Here is a 21,699-nt window from a genome sequence, read left to right on the forward strand (position 1 = left end):
CCCAAGCACTTGGGCCTTCCTCCACTGCCTTCCCGGCCCACAGCAGAGAGCTGGCCTGGAAGAGGAGCAACCAGGACATAACCGGCGCCCCAACCGGGACTAGAACCCGGGGTGCCGGCACTGCAGGCAGAGGATTAGCCTAGTGAGCCACGGCACCGGCCATTTTTTCTTTTTTTTTTAAGATTGATTTTTATTTATTTGAAAGACAGAGTTACACAGAGAGGTAGAGAGAAAGAGGTCTTCCATCTGCTGGTTCATGCCCCAAATGGTCACAACGACCAGGGTTGGGCCAGACTGAAGCCAGGAACGACGAAGGTCTCCCAGGTCTCCCACGTGGGTGTAGGGACCCAAGCACTTGGGCCCTCCTCTGCTGCTTCCCCAGGTGCATTAGCAGGGAGCTGTATCAGAAGTGAAGCAGCTGGAACTCGATCTGGCACCCCTATGGGATGTGGGTGCTATAGGCCAGGACTCTAACTCACTGTGCCACAGCATTGGCCCCAGAAATCATTTCTTGACATCCTTATCTCCCTGTCTTCCCTCTGCCCATCCTGCCCCAGGCTATAATTTACATACTATTCTTGAAAAAATTTTTTTCAGATTTATTTATTTCATTTGAAAGGCAGAGTTAGAGAGATGGAGAGAGATTTTCCATCCACTGGTTCACTCTCCAAATGGCCTCATTGGCCATGGCTGGGCCAGACCGAAGTCAGGAGCCAAGTAGCTCCTTCCAGGTCTCCTTGTGGGTGCAGGGGCCCAGGCGCTTGTGCCCATCCTCCACTGCTTTCTGAGGCACATTAGCAGGGAGCTGGGTTGGAAGTGTAGCAGCTGGTAATCAAATCTTGAATCCTGTGGGATGCAGGCACTGCAGGTGCCAGCTTAACTTGCTGTGCCACAGTGCTGACCCCGTCCTGAGAATTTTATACCATCTCTTATCATACTCAGTTTTAATTATTTATGTCATTGTCTCCCTCATTGTGCTTTTTTTTTTTTAAGGATTTATTTTATTTATTTGAAAGACAGAGTTACAGAGAGAGGTAGAGACATAGAGAGAGAGGTCTTCCATCTACTGGTTCACTCCCCAGATGGCTGCAACGGCCACGCTGTGCTGAACCGAAGCCAGGAGCTTCTTCGGGGTCTCCCACATGGGTGCAGGGGCCCAAGGACTTGGGCCATCTCCTGCTCTCCCAGGCTAAAGCAGAGAACAGGATTGGAAGAGGAGAAGCCGGGCCTAGAATTGGCGCCCATATGGGATGCCGGTGGTTCAGGCCAGGTTGTTAACCCGCTGCACCATAGAACCAGCCCCAACCTCATTGTGCTTTTATCCATCACAGAGTGCCTAAAGAAAGAACATTTTAACTCAAAAAACTATCAATTATAATATTTATCATAGTCATAGAATTTTTTTGAGTGGGGCTAAGTAGTTACACTGTAAAGTTCTGTTATTTAATTATGGAACTATAGTATGACTGGGAAAGACCTTAGATCTACTGGTTCTCTCCCCAGGTGATCTTGATATCCAGGGCTGGGCCAAATGGAAGCTCAGAGCCAGGAGTCCCTGTCACATAGGTGGCAGGGCCCAAACATTTTGGCTTTCCTCTGCTGCTTCTCTCAGGCCATTAGCAGGTAGCTAGATGGGAAGTGGAACAGCCAGGACATCCCATGTGGGATGCCAGCATTGCAGGTGGTGACTTCACCTACTGCACCACAACGCCAGCCCATAGTATGATCTTTTAGAAGATATCTTAATGCAGTGTAGCATTGCAGCTCTCTCAAATGAAGTATGAAACTTTTGTATCTTGTTTATTTATTGTCAGATATTTATTTTTATTTTTAAGTTTTTATTTAATGAATGCATTTTTTCATAGATACAACTTAAGGAATATAGTGGTTCTAGCCCTCATTCCTACTCCCCCAACTCCCTTCCCACCTCCCTCTCCCATCTCCTTTATCATGGTTCCTTTTTAGTTTGATTTTATATACAGAGGACCAACTCCATGCTAAGCATAGATTTCAACAGTTTGCATCCATGCACACACAAAACACAGAGTACAGTTTGGGAACAAAATTTGTAGTTGATTCTCATAGTACAACTTATTAGGGGCAGAGATGCTATATGGGGAGTAAGTGCACAGTGACTTCTGTTGTTCCTTTAACAATTAATATTCTTATTTATGATGTCAGTGATCACCCAAGGCTGTTGCCATGGGCTGCCAAGGCTATGGTAGCCTTCTGTGACCATAGACTCTATCGGTAATTAGACACGGCCATGAGTAAAGTGGATTTTCTCTCCTCTCTTCAGAGAAGAGTACATCCTTTGATGGCCCTTTCTTTCCATTGAGGTCTCACAGAGGTCCTCCATTTAGGCTATTTTTTGCCACAGAGTCTTGGCTTTCCATTCAACCAGACCAGGAAGCCTTAAGGGCTGATTCTGAGATCAGAGTGTTATTTACAACAAATGTCATTCTAGGAGTCTGCTGTGTGGACTGCTTCCCATATTGGGCTTTCCTTCCTTTTTTAATTCTACTATTATTATCAGGCACTTGATGCTATTTATATGATCACTTTTACACTTAAACCCATCTATATGCTGACTTTAACATTTAAGATGATCATATTAACATATAAGATGACATTTATACGACTGATTTTTAGGAATTTGGAATCCCGTGACAAGTTCTTAGGCTATACCCTTAGAAATAAGTCTGTAGGACTATATGCAGAACTGTACTGCTTTACAGTTATAGACTACGTCCTCCATCTCTTATTCTCCCTCTTGTTTTCAACTGAGATCTTTTTCCAGTTGACTTAAAATACATATGGTTAACTGTTTGTTACATGAGTTTAGCATATAGTATGAAGAAGAGAAAAGAAAAAAAAAACCAGAAACAACAAAACAATACAAAAAAAATATGCAAGGGGCTGGCGCCATGGCTCACTTGGTTAATCCTCCACCTGGGGTGCCAGCATCCCATATGGGCACTGGGTTCTAGTCTTGGTTCCTCCTCTTCCAGTTTAGCTCTCTGCTGTGGTCTGGGAAGACAGTGGAGGATGGCCCAAGTGCTTGGGCCCCTGCTTCCACATGGGAGACCAGGAGGAAGCACCTGGCTCCTTGCTTCAGATTGGCACAGCACTGGCTGTGGTGGCCATTTGGGAAGTGATCCAGCAGAAGGAAGATCTTTCTCTCTGTCTCTCTCTCACTGTCTATAACTCTACCTGTCAAAATAAAAAAAGAAAAGATATACAAAATAAAAAGTAATAATGATAAACTGTCCCTTGACAGGTCTAGGACTGTTGAAGTCAGTGATTCTAAAGTGTCAGTTTCGCTTCTGTAACTTTGATTTTAGGAGCACTATTAATTCTCCCAAATCAGGGAGAACGTATGGTATTTGTCTCTTTTGGACTGGGTTATTTCATTAAGTGTGAGGTTTTCCAGCTTGCTCTATTTTGTTGCAAGTGACTGGGTGCCATTCCTTTTTACTGCCGTATAGTATTCCATTGTGTACATAACCCACAGTTTCTTTATCCACTCTTCAGTTGATGGGCATTTAGGTTGCTTCCATGTCTTAGCTATTGTGAATTGAGCTGCAGTAAACATGGAGGTACAGATAGCTCTTTTGTTTACTGATTTTGTTTCTTTTGGGTAAATTCTCAGGAGTGGGATGGCTGGGTCATATGGTAGGTCTATGTTCAGATTTTTGAGATATCTACATACTGTTTTTCATAGTGGCTTTACCAGTTTACATTCCCACCAACAGTGGGTTAGCTTGCCCTTTTCCCCACATCCTCTCCAGCATTTGTTGTTTGTTGATTTCTGTATGAAGACCACTCTAACTGGGGTGAGGTCAAACCTCACTGTGGTTTTGATTTGCATTTCCCTGAGGGCTAGAGATCCTGAACATTTTTTCAGGTGTCTTGAAGTGTCTTGAAGGATTTCCCCAATGTTCTGTCTTGAAGGGTTTCCCCAATGTTCTTGATTAATTTGATGGTATCATGGCTTAGATTTAGATCTTTAATCCATGTTGAGTGGATTTTCGTATTGGGTGTAAGGTAGGGGTCTTGCTTCATACTTCTATGTGTGGACATCTAATTCTCCCAACACCATTTGTTGAAGAGACTGTCCTTATTCCAGGGGTTGGTTTTAGCTCCTTTGTTGAATGTAAGTTGATTGTAGATGTTTGGATTGATTTCCAGGGTTTCTATTCTGTTCCATTGGTCTTTCCATCTGTTTCTGTACCAGTACCAAGCTGTTTTGATTATAACTGCCCTGCAGTATGTCTTGAAGTCTGGTATTGTGATGCTTCCAGCTTTGTTTTTTGTTTTTGTTTTTTTTTTTTTTTTTTTTTTTTGGTATAAGATTGCTTTAGCTATTCAAGGTCTCCTGTTACTTCATATGAATTTTTTTTAAAGAGTTATTTATTTATTTGAAAGTCAGAGTTACACAGATTGAGGAGAAGCAGAGAGAGAGAGAGAGAGAGAGAGGTCTTCAACTGCCTCTTCTCTCCCCAATTGGCCGCAACGGCCAGAGCTGCACCGATCTGAAGCCAGGAGCTAGGAGCTTCTTCCGGATCGCCCACCTGGATGCAAGGGCCCAAGGACTTAGGTCATCTTCTACTGCTTTCCCAGGCCATAGCAGAGAGCTGGATTGGAAGAGGAGCAGCTGGATCTCGAACTGGAGCCCATATGAGATGCTGGCACTGCAGGCCAGAGTGTTAACCCACTGCGCCACAGAGCCAGCCCCACTTCATATGAATTTCATCATCAGTTTTTCTAAATCTGAGAAGAATTTGGTATAGCATGGAATCTGTAAATTGCTTTTGGAAGAATGGACATTTTGATGATATTGATTCTTCCAGTGCATGAACATGGCAGATTTTTTTTCATTTTTTGTATCTTCTTAAAAATATGGAACATTTCACGAATTTGTATGTCATCTTTGTGTAGGGGCCATGCTAATCTCCGTATCGTCCCAGTTTTTAGTATATGTGCTGTCGAAGCAAGCACCAGATATTTACTTTATTGCTTAATAGCTGGCAAGTCTCTTAAAGATCTTACAAGTTTTTGTTTGTTTTTTATTTGACAGATAGAGTTAGACAGTGAGAGAGAAAGACAGAGAGAAAGGTCTTCCTTCCATTGGTTCACCCCCCAAATGGCTGCCATGGCCAGAGCTATGCCGATCCAAAGCCAGGAGCCAGGTACTTCCTCCTGGTCTCCCATGCGGGTGCAGGGCCCAAGCACTTGGGCTATCCTCCACTGCCTTCCCGGGCCACAGCAGAGAACTGGACTGGAAGAGGAGCAACCGGGCTGGAACCCGGCGCCCATATGGGATGCTGGCACTGAATGCGGAGGATTAGCCAAGTGAGCCACGGTGCCTGCCCGACAAGTTTTTTTTTTTTTAATAATCTTAAAAGTCGTTATTTTAAGTTATTTTAAATAATCTTAAAAGTGTTAGCTGACAGTATTCGGCAATGTTAATGTGAGAGAGTCTTAACCTCTTAGAAATATGATCTATGATTCTTAGAAATATGACCTCATGCATTATATTTTTTGCCATCTTGGATTTTTCTCACTTTTGACATCTCACACTTAGAATCATATTTATAGCTTCAATTTGAGTTGTTTAATGGCCAAGAAAGATTTTTGAAGGTCATGTGTTACAGTGTCTAACACATAGCTGTTGATTGGTAAACAAACATTTAACAAGTAAATACTTTTTTTTTTTTTTAAGATTTTTTTATTTATTTGAAAGGCAGAGTTATAGAGATGCAGAGGCAGAGAGCAAGGGAGGTTTTCCATCTGCTGGCTCATTCCCCAAATTGCTGCAGCAGCTGGAGCTGGGTCGATCTGAAACGAGGAGCCAGGGGCTTCTTCTGGGTCTCCTATGTGGGTGTAGGGGCCCAAGGTCTTGGATTATCTTCTGCTTTCCTGGGCGATAGCAGAGAGCTGGATCGGAAGAGAAGCAGCTGGGACTAGAACTGGTACCCATATGAGATGCGTCACCACAGTTGGAGGCTTAGCCCACAGTGCCAGCCCCTCTGTTGACTGTGCATGTTGTTTGAGGCATTTTGGATTTATGTTTGATTGTAAAAAAAAAAAAAAAAAAAAAAAAAAAAAAAAAAAAAAAAAATTGAGCCTATTGGATTTGTTACCAGATTTTTTTTTTTTTTTTAAACTTTCTATGTAATGGTTTCTAACCATTTGACCCTTAGGAATACCTTTTTAAAATTCTGTTTTAAGGTTATATTTAAGAAAAGATTTTAAAGGCTGTGAATTTTAGCATCTTCAGGAAAACTGTGATCATGATTGATTTTAATTTCTGTGTAAACTTATAGATGTTCATCACAAAAATATAAAAACATCAAATTGATGAATTAATAGCATTATTGCTCTTTTTAATTTCTGATTCTGCCTAAAGCCATGTGGTTACTACATTAATTTCTTTTTTTTTTACTTTAGGAATATTTTGAAAAGAACAGGATAAAAGCAAAAATGAAATTACTTGGAGTTTTATCCCCTGTCAAAAGTTCTGCTGTCAGTTTAGATCTTCTTAATCTGTATATGGTAAATCAGATATCTTGCAAGAAGAAAATCCTGGGTAAGTCTTTCCAATGGTGTTTTATTTTTACCTTGATGTGGTCATAACAGTTGGCTTTCTAATCAATTTGCAGTTTTAGAACTCAAAGCACATGGGAAATTTATTTGAATACATTGATTGCTGTCTTAAATTAGAAGTATAGTGAATATTTGCTTAAATAATTTTGTTACTTGATTCATTTTTATTTTTGAGTAAAATATTATATAAAATTTATTGATTATAGGGAAGCTTATTATACTGCAATTTCATATATTAAATTATTGTATATGTATATGGAAAGATAGTTAACAAATATTAGCTGGAGAACAAGGAATAAATGCCTTCTTTAGTATTACTGTTCAGAGAATTTGTTTGAAAGAAAGGGCTGAAAAATTTTTGCCTCAGTGATAAGGCTCCTGTGTCATAATTTGAAGTATTTCTTACACCTCCCTGGAATATAAACTCTAGTAGTATCATACTTAAAGGTAAAGTTTGTTTTGTCCTGCACTTTGATTTTCCAAATGAATAAAATGTTTAATCAGAACTTTTTTCCCTTCTCAAGGAATCTTCTGATTTATTTTTAGAAGAAGTGCAAGTATGAGAGGTTAAAGATTAGGTAGTTCATCAAGAAAGGGTAGAAGCTGATATGAGTATTAATATCTCCCTATTTCCTTTCTCTCTGCTTTCTTTGTTCCTCTGTCCTTAGATGACAACTTAAATAAATGTATACTTTAGGAAGAATAAATATAATAGCCAAAGACTTTAGGAAGAAACTTTTTATTATGGATCTGATATATTTCCTTTTATTCTCTTTTGTGAGGAAGGGCAAATATGTTTTTCTTATTCATAGTTGGGTTCATTACTGAAGCCTCAGTAACAGAATCAGGTTAACAAAAAGAGAAGCCTACAGATTTAATGAGTTTTATGTGACAAGAGAGCCTTCTTCGGAAATGAAAACCTAGAGAAAGGGTATATCTGTGCTTTCTTGGTGCTGAGTTTCATATGATGTGCATAAATCTAGAGACATATAATTAAATACACAGAAGTATGATTCATTGGTGGTCAGCTAAGGGGTACTTGGGAAGGCCATTTTGTTCGATTCTTTCCTGTGACCCGGTGTCTTCAGAGGTGAGAATCTTTTCTTTCAGGCTGAAGGAGGGCACTTCTGGCATGTAGGTGTTATGACTTGCTTCTGGGGAGGAAGAGGAAGGTCCTTCCTGAGTTCTGTGGGCAGCTCTAGGGGATGAGGGAGAGGGTCAGAGTGTTCTTGCCGCTTCTGCTGTTCTCTCAATTGCTAAGATACCATATTTGGGGTAATGGTGTCTTGAGCTTCGCTACTTTCTTCCTCACTTTGACTGGTTCATTTAGCATAGTTAAAAGAGGATTTCACATTTGGTTTGTTGGGGATAAAATAGAAAGCCAGGCTTAATTAATTAGAACTCCTCACTGCAAATGACAGAAATTCAAAAAGGAAATACATTTACTCATTTAACTAAAGAAGGAGTGATGGTGCAGTTGGTCTCAGATTTGCAGGGCTGATGTGGTGGTGTAGGTTAAGCCACTGCTTATGACTCTGGCATCCCCTATCGTAGTTGTGGTTCAAGCAGTTCTTGGCTGCTCTACTTCTGATCAAGCTCCCTGATAATGCGCCTTGGAAAGTAGTGAAAGGTGGCCACCCACGTGGGAGACCATCAAAGAATGCTAGACTCCTGGCTTTCCCCTTGGAGCAGAAGAAAGCAGAACTGAATTAGTAAGGCCCTTTCATGAAGATTAGGAAAGGTGATCAACAAATAATCTTGTTCTTATTATCTGGGTGTTGCTTGTGCTGAAATGATATTTTCTAGCACACGTACAATTTAAGTGTTTTAGAGAAAATTTCTTAGATGTACATTTATTTAATGGACTTAACAGTGTTTTTAAAATATTGTATTTTTGAATAACTGTACATTTTTTCATTATAGAAACAGTGAGAAAACCAACCCATGTGAATATGAATAGGGACATAACAGTGCCCCTGAGAAAGCATGATGTAGAACTTCCCATGTCACCTCACTGCACACCTTCCAAACTCTGTATTGATGACATCGAAAACAAGTAGGTTTTAGCTGGGATTTATGTTACTAGTGTTTGATCTGTTTGTTCGCAACACTTGTATTCAATGAAAAATGTACAGGGAGCTTACCTTCTAGCTCCAGTTTTTGCTTAGCTCACCACATTCCATGAAACTGTTAATGACCTTTATCAAATGACCTAAGTGTACCTTATGACAGTGTCTAGCTGCTGGCAGCTGAAATGAACTTGTAATCTCTGTCGATTGAGCATGGAAAGGATCTTTTACTAGTGATCTGTAGAAGAACATCAATCTGTGCACAATGTTGAATAAAGGTTTTAACACTTAGCTGTTCTTACCATGAACCTAAAAAATGGCATAAAGTTTGTGGTGCCAGGCATACTGTTTGTTGTTGAGTTATCCTAGTTTTCTAACCCAGCATTCCTTGGGGAGACCATTAAATCCAACCATTTATTCCAGTTCCTTCTCATCATCACCCTGGCTAATCACCCTACCCTGTCAGCAGTAGCAGTGCTTCTTTCCCCTCCATTGAAACTGCTGTTTCCCACCCTACCTTGATTTGCCAGCTTCACGGTGTCTTGGCCACTGTTGAACTTTTGTTCCCAGCTCTTGGTTTCAGGACTAGAGCTGTCCCTGGAGATTGGTGCTGACTTTCATGAATTTGTATAGTTGTGCTCCTAGTTTTCATCCTTACTCGCTGGTGAGGTCCTCATGTTCCCATGTGTCCTGATGCTGAAAACCCAGTCTTCCCAAGACTTCTAGGCCTACCGTAGAAAATACCTTTTCTTGTAGAAATTGTATGGTCTGCTGTTTTTGGTGCCTGTCATAATACCTTTTAGTGCATCAGCATGGAGTTTTGATCAAATCTGTTTCAGAGTCAGAAAAACACTGAGTAGGGCAGAACCATCTAGGCATTACTCTTGAGTGTCTCCTTTTGCTATGGATTGTTTCTGGACCAGTTTAAGTCCTGGCTCTAACTTGCACATAAGAAATGTTATCTTCACTTCTTTGTATATTATGTATAAAGTAGAAAATGAAAAATGTGTGAATAACATTGTAAGCAATAGAAAATGTATAGCTGCAATATTAATGTTAAATTTTATAAAACTCAGTACTGTAATAACTGTGAAATGATTTAGAGTTTTGTTTTGTTTGCTTTTATGTGGATAAAATTGTGAATTTTAAATATATATGAAGATCTTGAATGTGTATTGCAACTTATATTTTTGATCTTAACATTGTCTTTTTATTAGTATGCACTATCAAGGACTAGGGAATAAGGAAGAACTTGACCCAGTTCAGGTGAGATTAAAAAAAATATAACTTTTTTTTTTTAAGTTTGCCTGACTGCAAAGCTTATGCTTTCTTTTTCTTTCAGATTCTTACTTAATTTCATTTTATTTGGAAAGCAGAAAGTTGAGTGGGGGGAAGAGATCAATCATCTATCTTCAGGGTTAGTCCCCAAATATCCACAGCAGCTGAGGTTGGGCCAGGGTGAAGCCAGGAGGCAAGAATTCAGTCTGGGTCTCCCATGTGGGTAACAGGGATCTAAATCACTTGAGGTTCCACGTGCTGTGTCTGAGGTGTGCCGTAACAGGATCTTGAACCTTGGCAGTCTGATACGGGATGCCACTGTCCCCCATGAGTTCTTTTTTTATTTTTTTTTAAGACTTATTTCTAAGGACTTGGGCTATCTTCTATTGCTTTCCCAGGCCATAGCAGAGAGCTGGATCTGAAGAGGAGCAGTCAGGACTCAAACCAGGCCCATATGGCATGCCAGTACTGCAGCTTTACTTGCTGTGCCACAGCATCCCCACCCCCATCCCCCATAGTATCTTAACTGCTACATGAAATTCCTGTCTCTAAAACTTGAAATTTTATTTAATGTCTAATGCTGTAAATATTTTTTGTTTCCTTTGAATTGCCAGAGTTAAAATAGATTTGAAAGCTAAGGAAATGGTAGTAAATAAAAATCCTTTGGAAATCTCATTACCTGAATTGTGAGTTAACAAAGCTCAGATTTCCTGTTATTAGTGGATGGCATACAGAAATGTAGCTTGTGGGTAGAGGAGATCAAGAGTGAGATGGGCAGAGGGAATGAACCTTTTAAATTAATCTTAGCTGATAATCTCTGATCTAAGTTAATCCTGTAAATTACTGATAACTTGCTTTTACACAGAGCTTTTTCTTTTGTAATCTATACCATTTTTACTTAATTTACTTTCACTATTTTGCTTTACTCTTCTCTAGTTTATATATTTTAATCATTAAGATGATTTTATCTTCTTTCCTATAGTTGTCACAAGACAAGGGATCATATGGCACAGGTATATTTGAACCTCAGTTCAGCAAAATACAAAATTATAGCTTCATGCCACAGTCCTTTTCAGCAGAATTTTCTCCTAACATGGATGTTCCAAAACAGCATTTTACTCTTGGTACAGTACCTAGTCCATGGAAAGTTGGATATGAAGAAAAACAGACTGGGCAGGTATTTTTGAAATGGTAGTGCTTAGCGTTTTGTATCATATTTTCATATTAAGCCCTTTTCTCTCTTTAACAGATATGAAAAATATAAGTTGTGAAGTGCTGTACATATAACCTTATTAGGAGATAAATTAAGAAAAATAATTCTTATTAGATCAGAAACTTAATTATCTGCATTGTGGAAGCTTCCAAAATGTAATATGGTAAAAATCTGGGAAATTATCATTGTTTTGAAAATTGTTTATACTAAAATTGAAGATAGTTCACTGTGTCTTACATTGGTGTTTACAGTCATTGTGACTAGTTGGTGATGTCTCACAGCACCTGAGATACTCTCTTTGGTAGACCTTATGTTATGCCACAGAACATTTCTTAACAAATTCAAAAAAATTAAAATGATGTCAGTGACTCAAGACTAGGGATCAACAATAAGAACTTAAAAATTGTACAAATACGTGGAAACTAAGCAACATGCTGTTGAATGACTAATGGGTTGATTAAAAAATCAAAAGGAAACTAAAAAATGTGTTGAAACAAATGAAAATGGAAACACAACATACCAAAATTCATGAAATACAGCAAAGGCAGTAACAAGTAGGAATTGCATAGAAATAAATCTATGTATATAAAATAAGAATGATTTCAGATAACCTAATGATGCAACTTAGGAAGACATAGAAGCAAAAATAAACCCCAAATTAGTTGAAGGAGAAAAATAACAGATCAGAATGGAAATAAATGAAAGAGACTTTAAAAAATATAAAACATTGATGAGGTGAAGAGTGTTTTTTTAAAGATTCATTTATTGAACGAATTACAGAGAAAGAGGCAGAGAGAAGGAGAGAAGGAGGGAGAAAGAGAGGGAGAGAGAGAGATCTTCTGTCTGCTGGTTCACTCCCCAAATACCAACAGCTAGGGCTGAGCCAGGCCCAAGCCAGGAGCCAGAAACTTCATCCAGGTCTCCCATGTGGGTGCAGCAACCCAAGGACTTGGGCCATTTTCTGCTGTTTTCCTAGGCACCTTAGCAGGGAGCTGTGTTGGAAACGGAGCAGCTGAGATTTGGGATGCTGGAGCTGCAGGCTGTGGCTTTACCTGCTATGCCACAGCACCAGCCCCAAGCGTCGGTTTTTTGAAAAGAGAGCAAAATCAGCAAACCTTTAGCTTATGTAACCATGGGAAAAAAAATAAAAAGACCTAATCAAGTGAAATCAGATGTGAAAAAGACTGAATTACAACCAATAGCATATAAATACAAAGGATCATTAAGTAACTGTTATGAAACAGGCATGTTTATGAACACATCTAACCTATGAAAATTGACCCATGAAGACAACAGAAAATTCAGAGAGTCCAATAATGAATTAAGAGATTGAATCAGTAGTAAAAAGTCCCCCCCCAAAAAAAACATCCAGAATTTTAGGCTTCATTGCTGAATTACAGCACATTGGAAAAAGAGCTAATACCAGGTTTTCTCAAAGTATTCCAAAAAAATTCAAAAGGATGAAACTCTGTGACAACCATTCTACAATGCCAGCATTAATCTAGTACCTAAATGGAAGAGTAATATTCCTGGTGATCATGGATGCAAAAATTTATCAAGAAAACACTAGCAAATTGAATCCAACAAGAAGATAATCACATGGAATTTATCGAAGTGTTGCAGGCTAAGTTAACATATATACCACACCCATAAATTATAGTGTACTATTTGATCATGTAAGTAGATGCAGAAAAAGCATTTGACAAAATTCAGCATTCCTTCATGATAAAAACATAGAGAAAGAGGCTACTTCAACACTGTAGAAACAGTATATGATAACCCCACAGAAAATGGGGAAAAGCTCAGTGTATGCTCTAAGCACTGAATCAAGCAAAGTTGTCTACTGTCTCATCATTCTTAGTAAGTAGTTGGAATCATAGGCAGAGCAATTAGGCAAGAGAAAGAAATGAATGGCATCCAAACTAGAAAAGAGGAAGTCATATTTTCCCTTTTTGCATATGGTAGGGTTTTATATGTAGAAAAACCATTAGCAATGCCACCAAACTGTTGGAACTGATAAAGGAATTCAGTAATGCTGCAGATTACAAAATATATTTAAATACCAGTACTAAAGTAACTAAAAAGCAAGTCATGTCTTTCATAACAGTCATGAACACACACACTCCTGTATTCATGAAATGGAAGAATTAATATTATTAATATATCCCTACCAAAGTGATCAGTACATTTAATTTTACCTCTGTATAAATATCAATGAAATTCCTCCCAGAAATTGAGAAAACAATTACATAGCTACAGAAAACCCACAATAGCGGCAGCAATCCTGACTAAAAAGAACAAATCTGGGGGCATCACACTGAACCTTTGCAAGATTATAACAGTTAAAATAGCATCCTGTTGGCCCTAAAACCAACGTAGCTCAGTGGGACTGAGTAGAAAATCCAGAAATCCATGTATTTACAACTAACTTTTAACAAAGGCACCACAAGTATACATTAGAAAAGAACCTTTTTTCCTTTTCCCAAATTTTTGTTATATACATTTGTTATTAGTACAGATTTCATATACTTTATAGATACAGTTTTTTTTTTTTTTGACAGGCAGGGTGGATGGACAGTGAGAGAGAGAGAGAGACAGAGAGAAAGGTTTTCCTTTTGCCGTTGGTTCACCCTCCAATGGCCACCGCGGTTGGTGCGCTGCGGCCGGCGCACCGCGCTGATCTGAAGGCAGGAGCCAGGTGCTTATCCTGGTCTCCCATGGGGTGCAGGGCCCAGGCACTTGGGCCATCCTCCACTGCACTCCTGGGCCATAGCAGAGAGCTGGCCTGGAAGAGGGGCAACCGGGACAGAATCTGGCTCCCCGACCGGGACTAGAACCCGGTGTGCCAGCGGAGGATTAGCCTGTTGAGCCACGGCACTGGCCTAGATAGAGTTCTAAGAAGACAATTATACATCCCTCCCACCCCTCTATATCTTTTTTCTCTCCTCCCTTCCCCCTCCTTCACTCTTAACTTTTTTTTCTTTAATTTTTGCAAAGATAACACTTTGAATTCACTTGATCTTCATAGACTTAATTCACCACTAACCATAATATTCAACAAATAAAAAATAGGAAGACCACAGTTCCAAAGGAGTATAAACGAGTGCTAAGAACAGAAATCATATCACAAGATACCATTTTCATTCCTGTACATTTTTGTATTCTGCCACATATAAGAGAAAACATGTGTTTTGGGGACCAGCTTATTTCACTAAGTATGATGGTTTCCAGTTGCATCCATTTGGTTGCAAAGGATAGGATTTCATTTTTTTAAAAGACTTAATAGAATGTGTACATACACACACACACAGACCATATTTCTTTATCTAGTCATCAATTGATGGACATCTGGGTTGATTCCATTTCTTAGCTATTCTGAGTTGAGCTGTAATAAATATGGGGTACAAATAACTCTTTGGTATGCTGATTTTGTTTCCCTTGGGTAAATTCCCAGGAGTGGCATCATTGGGTCATATGGTTGGCTTACATTCAAATTTCTGAGGTTATCTATTGTCCTCCATGGTGGCTGCACCAATTTACATTTTCCCCGACAGTGTACTGGGTACCTATCCACCCACATTCTCACCAGCATATATTGTGTTTTGATTTTCCGATTACATCCATTCTAACTGGGTTGAGGTGAAACCTCATTGTGCCTTTGATTTGCATTTCCCTGATGGCTAGTGATCTTGAGCATTTTTTCATATGTCTGTTGGATGTTTGTATTTCATCCTTTGAAGAATGCCTGTTCAAGTCCTTTGCCCATTTCTTGACTAGGTTTTTTGTTGTTGTTGTGGAGTTTCTTGAGCTCTTTATAGATCCTGGATATTAATCCTTTATCATTTGCATAGTTTGCAGATATTTTCTCCCATTCTTTCAGTTGTTTCTTCACTTTGTTGAATTTCCTTTGCAATGCAGAAGCTTCTCAGCTTGATATAATCCCATTTGTCAATTTTGCCTTTGATTACCTGTGCTTCTGGGGTCTTCTGCAAGAAGTCTTTCTTATGCCAGTGTCTTGCAGAGTTTCCCTGATGTTTTCCTAATTTAATGGTATTAGGTCATAGATTTAGATCTTTAATCTATTTTGAGTTAATTTTTTATAAGTAGTTAGGTAAGGGTCTTGATTCATACTTCTTCATGTGGAAATCCAATTTTCCTAGCACCATTTGTTGAAGAGACTGTCCTTGTACTAGGGATTGATTTTAGTTCTGGTTTAGAATTTTTAGTTTCTGGTTTAGAATTTATTTCTGGTTTAGAATTAAGGTGATGTTGACCTCACAGAAGGAGTTTGGGAGGATTTCCACCAGTTCAGTTGTTTTCATTAGCTTGAGAAGAATTGAAATTTGTTCTTCATTAAATGTTTGGTAGAATTCAGCCATGAAGCCATCCATTCCTGGGCTTGTGTTTTGTTAGGAAGGTCTTTATTACCAATTCAATTTCTGTCTTGGTAATGAGTCTGTTTGAGTTTTCTGTGTCTTCATGACTCAATTTTCATAGGTTGTATGTATCTAGGAATCTGTCCATTTCTTAAGTTTCCCAATTTGTTGGCATACAGCTCTTTGTAGTAATTCCTGAGGATTCTTTTTATTTCTGTGGTATCTGTTACATTTCCTTTTCATCTCTGATTTTATTGATTTGGGTCTTCTGTCTCCCCCCCACCCCCTCCTTTTTTGGATGTTTGGACAAATGGTGTCTGAATTTTGATTATTTATTTTCAGAAAACAGTTCTTCATTAACTAATCTTTTTTTAAAAAAGGGCACCTGGCTCCTGCCATCGGAACAGCGCAGTGCGCCGGCCGCAGCGCGCTACCGCGGCGGCCATTAGAGGGTGAACCAACGGCAAAGGAAGAGCTTTCTCTCTGTCTCTCTCTCTCACTGTCCACTCTGCCTGTCAAAAATAAAAAAATAAAAAAAAAAAAGGGTTTTTTAATTTCGGATGCAGAGTTACAGAGAGGGAGAGACACAGAGAAAGTGATTTTCCATCCACTGGTTCACTCCCTAAATGGCTGCAACAGTCAGAGTAGAGCTGTTTTGAAGCCAGGAGCCAGGAGCTCCTTTTAGGTCTCCCCTGTGGGTATAGGGGCCCAAACACTTGGGCTATCTTGTACTGCTTTCCCAGGCCATAAGCAGAGAGCTGGATCAGAAAATGAGCAGCCAGGACATGAACTGGCACCACTTGGGAATGCGAGCATAGCAGGTGGAGGTTTATTTATTCTCTAATTTTAATTAATTATCTTTCCTCCTACTAATTTGGAGTTTCATTTGCTTTTTAGGTCCTTCAGATGCATTGTTAGGTCATTTACTTGGTACCTTTCCAGTTTCTTGATGTAGGCACCAGGTACTATAAACTTCCCTCCTAACACAGTTTGACTGTATCCCATAAATTTTGGTATGTTGTGTTGTCATCTTTATTTGTTTCCTGAAATTTTTGATTTCCCTTATGATTTCTTCTTTGAACCACTGTTCATTCAAGAGCATGTTGTTTAGTCTTTATGTGTTTGCATATTTTCTAGTTTCTTAAGTTGTTAATTTCCAACTTCATTCCTTTATAGTCAGAAAATATTTATAGTATGATTATGATTTGGTTGAATTTGCTGACACTTTATGGCCTGGCATGTAGTCCATCCTAAATAAAAGCTCCATTTACTGTTGAAAAGAATATGTTTTCTGCAGTTGTGTTATTAAATGTTCTATAAAAATTAATTAGGTCTATGTGGCCCATAGTGTAGATTAGATCTGTTTATTTGTTAATGTTGTTCCTTTGGGGAGGGGAATGGAAAGCTTTAAGTGTGCTGTGTCTTCAGAGTATTAGCTGGGCACCCTGCCCCCTCTAGTGGTCCAGGCAGACGCAAAGTCTGTTTGGTCCACAAGGTTCTCCCTCAGGCAGTGCCAGCAGAGACACGCAGAAGATGGTATCTTCTCCAGCCCCGGCTGTGGGATTCACTGGTGGTGTTTCCACTTGCTGTTGGTTGCCTGTGTTGTCCACACTGCTCCTCGGCATCTTCTTTTTTGTAGAATTTCCACAGTAAATTTCTCTGCACTTTTCTCTTGGAAGTACAGTTGCTTCACTTTGCTTCTTTTACCTTTTCGTGGTCAGAATCAGCATATCTTTTCGTTTTCAGCCATCTTGGATCCCCAGAACATTTTTTTTAATACACAGTACTGGAAAAGTGGGGCAAGTCACTGTGTACAAACCCAGTGCAAAATGGATTAAAAAAAAAACAAAAACCTGAAACTCTAAAACTACTAGAACAAAAGATGAGAGAAACTTTTTTTGGATAAGCACAGGTAACAAAAGCAGAGATAGATAAATGGGACTGTATCACACTAAGAAGCTTCTGAAACCAGCAGCCAGGGAAACAATCCGCAGAGTGAAGAAAACCTGTAGAGTGGTGGCACATTTTTGCCAGGTATCCATCTGACAAGAGTATGATATCCAGATCGTATAAGAAACTCAGAATGTTTAAAGAGCAAAAATAGAATCTGATTAAAAATGGGCAAAAGACTTGACAAGATACTTCTCAAAAGAAGACAGACAGTTGTTCAGAAAGTATGTGGATACAACTGATACCAGGGAATGGAAATCAAAACCTCAATGAGATACATTCTCACCACAGATTGAATGGCTAGTATTCTTCTTTTCCTTCCCAAAGACTTTCATGTCTTTTTGGCTCCTATCCACCCCCTCTCCTTTTTTCCAATTTCTGTCATTGATTGTCTCTGTTCTTGTTTCTATGTTTCATAGGTTATCAACCGTACACTACAGATGCAAATTGTTATTGTTTGTTAGATTAATATTGGGCCAATATAATAATTTACATTTTATGGTATTATCCAGATTAAGCAATGGATTCTTGTCTGATTTTCTTAATGGTCTTTATACACTTTCCCTCTTTGGTACTAAATGATATTAGTATTCATAGAAATTAAAGTACAAGCCCAACATTACTCAGTAAGTGGAAGAACTGAAATAACTGTGGTCCTTTGTTTGGGCCAGCTATTCTCTTTCTGAGAAACTCAACTTTTGATTACCTAGCATTCTGGTTTCCTGGGTACATGTGGTTTTTTTGTTTGTTTGTTTGTTTTTTTGAAAGGCAGAGTTAGACAATGAGAGAGAGACAGAGAGAGACAGAGAGAAAGGTCTTCCTTTTTCCGTTGGTTCACTCCCCAAGTGGCCACTATGGCCAGCACGCTGTGCCGATCCGATGCCAGGAGCCAGGTGCTTCCTCCTGGTCTCCCATGCAGGTGCAGGGCCCAAGCACTTGGACCATCTTCCACTGCCTTCCCGGGCCACAGCAGAGAGCTGGACTGGAAGAGGAGCAAACGGGACAGAATCCGGCCCCCTGACCAGGACTAGAACCCGGGGTGCCGGCGCTGCAGGCGGAGGATTAGCCTAGTGAGCAGCGGCACGGGCGGTTTTTTTTTTTTTAAACTCACAAAAAAATGGTTAGTTCTCCATGTGTCAACTCTGTTATTTAATACTAATATTTATTTCACTGTAAGAAAGTATTTCTTTTTCTTTCAAAAGGAATAAAATTTTTTTATTTTAGGAATAAAATTATTTTTGACTAAAAATGTTTTTTGGTTATAGATGTAATGCACTTAAATGTCATTTTATGGTGTATAATTCAGATTTTATGTATTTGAATTGACTGTTGTGGAAGTTTCTTCCCTGTGCTCTTCAGCTGAGTAATGTTAACTGTTCTAATTCCTAGCTTTCGAAACTAACTGGAAGTCAAGACGTTCTCAGCCCATCATATAAGCGAGCACAATTTGGGAAACGATTTGAAAGATTAAACAGGTAAGCAAAGATGCTAATGGAAATAACGAATCTGTAGCATTCTGTATTGTCAGTTATTAATTAGATTTAAGGGAACACACATGTTTTTTAATTCGGAATTTAAGCAGACCTAAATACTTGTAGAAAAAAATCATCAAAAGTAAAGTGTACGAATTACTTAAGGTAGTTTAATTGTTTTTTAATGTGTACATGCACTTTGATTCATTTACTTTCAAAAATATTTTTGACAACAGGTATTTTAAACCTTTTGTACTCTCCATGACCTACTGTTTTCCTTTTAAACATCGCAAACATAGTGATTTCTTTTTTGTATTTATGGTAGTTTACTAAGAAGAATCCCACTTTTATTTTCTTGATGTTTGTGTATAAACCCTGGTTCATTGCTTTAACTCCATTAAGCTTATAAAACCACTGGTAGTGAAATAGGAATGGTAGCTCAGTTACGCTTCCTCGTGTTGCTCAGCGTAGCAAATCACTCTTGTATTCAGTCAGTAACCAAAGCCAGAATTAAAGTTGTCCTTTATTTCTTCTTTGCTTCAACTCCCAACATCAACTTCATCAACAAAATATTCTCAATTTTGTATTCCAAGAAACTTTCAAAGGATCCACTTGTATTTCTGTCACCGTGGTTTCACCTCAGTCTGGGCTACCACTGTCTGTTCCCTTGGAATTCTAATACCATTCAAGAGGTTTTTGTTTATTTTTTATTCTCTGGTATCTCTTCCTTTCTATCTTTAATAAAAAGTTTTATGGTTGTATAATTGACGTACACTAAACTGAATCTATTTAAAGTGTGCACTTTAACAAGCTTTGATGTATTTCAAAGATAACTTGTTCATCATGCCCAGAATAAGGAGATACCTTTGTAATCCATTCCTCTGCTACGTCATGTCACTTAACACTACCCTGAGGAAACCACCACTTTGTTTTCTGTCACTGTAGATCAGTCTGCATTTCTTGAACTTTTATATAATTGGCATCAGACAATATTTTTGTTATTTGACCTCAGCATAGTTATTTTGAAATCCATTTATGTTTGTTGCATGCATTAACAGTTCAGTCCTTTTCATTGCAGAGTGGTATTCCATTGTATGGGCGTAGCATGATTTACTCACTTGGCTGTTGATAGACAGTTGCTGTCCCCAGGTTTTGAGTGCTCTGAATTAAATTGCTGGGAAAGTACTTGTACCTGTCTTTGTTTACTTTTTTAGAATGATGTATTTATTTACTTGAAAGGTAGAGTAACTCAGAGAGCAAGAGAGAGTAAGAGAGAGTGAGATCAACCTTCCTTGTGCTGGTTCACTGCCCAAGTGGCGACAGTGAGCAGGGCTGAGCCAGGTTGAAGCCAGGAGCCAGGAGCTTCATCTGGGCTTCTCCATTGGGTAGCAGGGTCCCAACTATTTGGGCCATCTTCCACTGCTTTTCCCCGGACATTAGCAGAGAGGGAGCTGGATTGGAAGTGGAGCAGCCGGGACTGAAATAGTTGCCCATATGGGATGTTTGGGTTGCAGGCAGTGGCTTAACTTGCTGTGCCATAATTTGTTTTCTTCATTCATTTGGAGTACAAGTGGAATTCCTGGATGCTCAGCTTCATATGAAATTGCCAAATTGTTTTCCAAAGTGACATTTACCATTTCATATTGCATCAACAGTGTTAGAATTTCTTCTTGCAACGTGATACTGTCTTTTGAAATTTACTCTTGTCACTGTGTAATGGTATCTCACTGTTGTTTAAATTTGCTTTTCTCTAATGGCAGGTGATTTGGGTATTTTTCTCATGTTTGTTCATATATCTTTGATCAACTGTTGACCTTTTTCAAATATAAAAGTTTTAATTTTGATGATGTCCAATTTTTTCACTTGTTAATTGTGCTTTTGATGTCATAGCCAAGAAATCTTGACCTGCCTCAAGGTCATGATACTCTTCTGTGATTTCTGCTGCTCTGTAGTTTTTAACCTTGATTTAGGCCTGTGTGTTTTGTTTGTTGGTCTGTTTTAATTTTAGAGGGAGAACAGGTACAGGCAGACAGCTCCCATCTGCTGCTTTGCTCTGCAGTTGCCCACAGCAGCTGGGACTGGGCTAGGCTGAGGCTACTTCAGGTTTTCCACATGAGTGTTAGGGTCTCAGCTACATGAGCCACCACTCACTGCCACCCAGGGTATTCATTAGCAGGAAGCTGAAAATGGGGGGGAAGTGGGACTTCAAACCAGGCACTCTGACATGGGATGCAGGTGTCCCATTGGGGGTCTAACTGCTGTCTAAGCTCTCACCTCTGTGAAACATTTTGATCTAATTTATATATACGTGCAGACATATATAAATTTATTTTTTTGACAGGCAGAGTGGATAGTGAGAGAGAGAGACAGAGAGAAAGGTCTTCCTTTTTGCCGTTGGTTCACCCTCCAATGGCCGCTGCGGCCAGCGCATCTCGCTGGTCCGAAGCCAGGAGCCAGGTGCTTCTCCTGGTCTCCCATGTGGGTGCAGGGCCCAAGGACTTGGGCCATCCTCCACTGCCTTCCCGGGCCATAGCAGAGAGCTGGCCTGGAAGAGGGGCAACCGGGATAGAATCCGGTGCCCCAACCGGGACTAGAACCCGGTGTGCCGGCGCTGCAAGGCGGAGGATTAGCCTGTTGAGCCACGGCACCGGCCAAATTTATTTATTTTATTTGAAGGGCAGAGTTACAGAGAAGGAGAGGCAGAGAGAGAGAAAGATACATATCTTCCATCT

General features: G+C 39.4%; 1 protein-coding gene and 1 non-coding gene across 2 annotated transcripts in view; one reads left to right on the plus strand and one right to left on the minus strand.

Annotated features, from left to right (window-relative positions):
- Positions 1 to 21,699, plus strand: part of REDIC1 (regulator of DNA class I crossover intermediates 1) — a 97,920-nt gene that overhangs the window by 22,961 nt on the left and 53,260 nt on the right. The window contains 5 exon segments of the mRNA XM_062195236.1: positions 6,454 to 6,592; positions 8,533 to 8,665; positions 9,896 to 9,944; positions 10,939 to 11,133; positions 18,855 to 18,970. Of these exon segments, the coding sequence (XP_062051220.1) occupies positions 6,454 to 6,592; positions 8,533 to 8,665; positions 9,896 to 9,944; positions 10,939 to 11,133; positions 18,855 to 18,970 (632 nt within the window).
- On the minus strand, positions 4,897 to 5,001 carry LOC133762632 (U6 spliceosomal RNA). Its single transcript, XR_009866304.1, has one exon. It is a non-coding gene; the product is annotated as a U6 spliceosomal RNA (small nuclear RNA).

The sequence above is a fragment of the Lepus europaeus genome, chromosome 6, assembly GCF_033115175.1.
Source record: "Lepus europaeus isolate LE1 chromosome 6, mLepTim1.pri, whole genome shotgun sequence".
Taxonomy (NCBI): domain Eukaryota; kingdom Metazoa; phylum Chordata; class Mammalia; order Lagomorpha; family Leporidae; genus Lepus; species Lepus europaeus.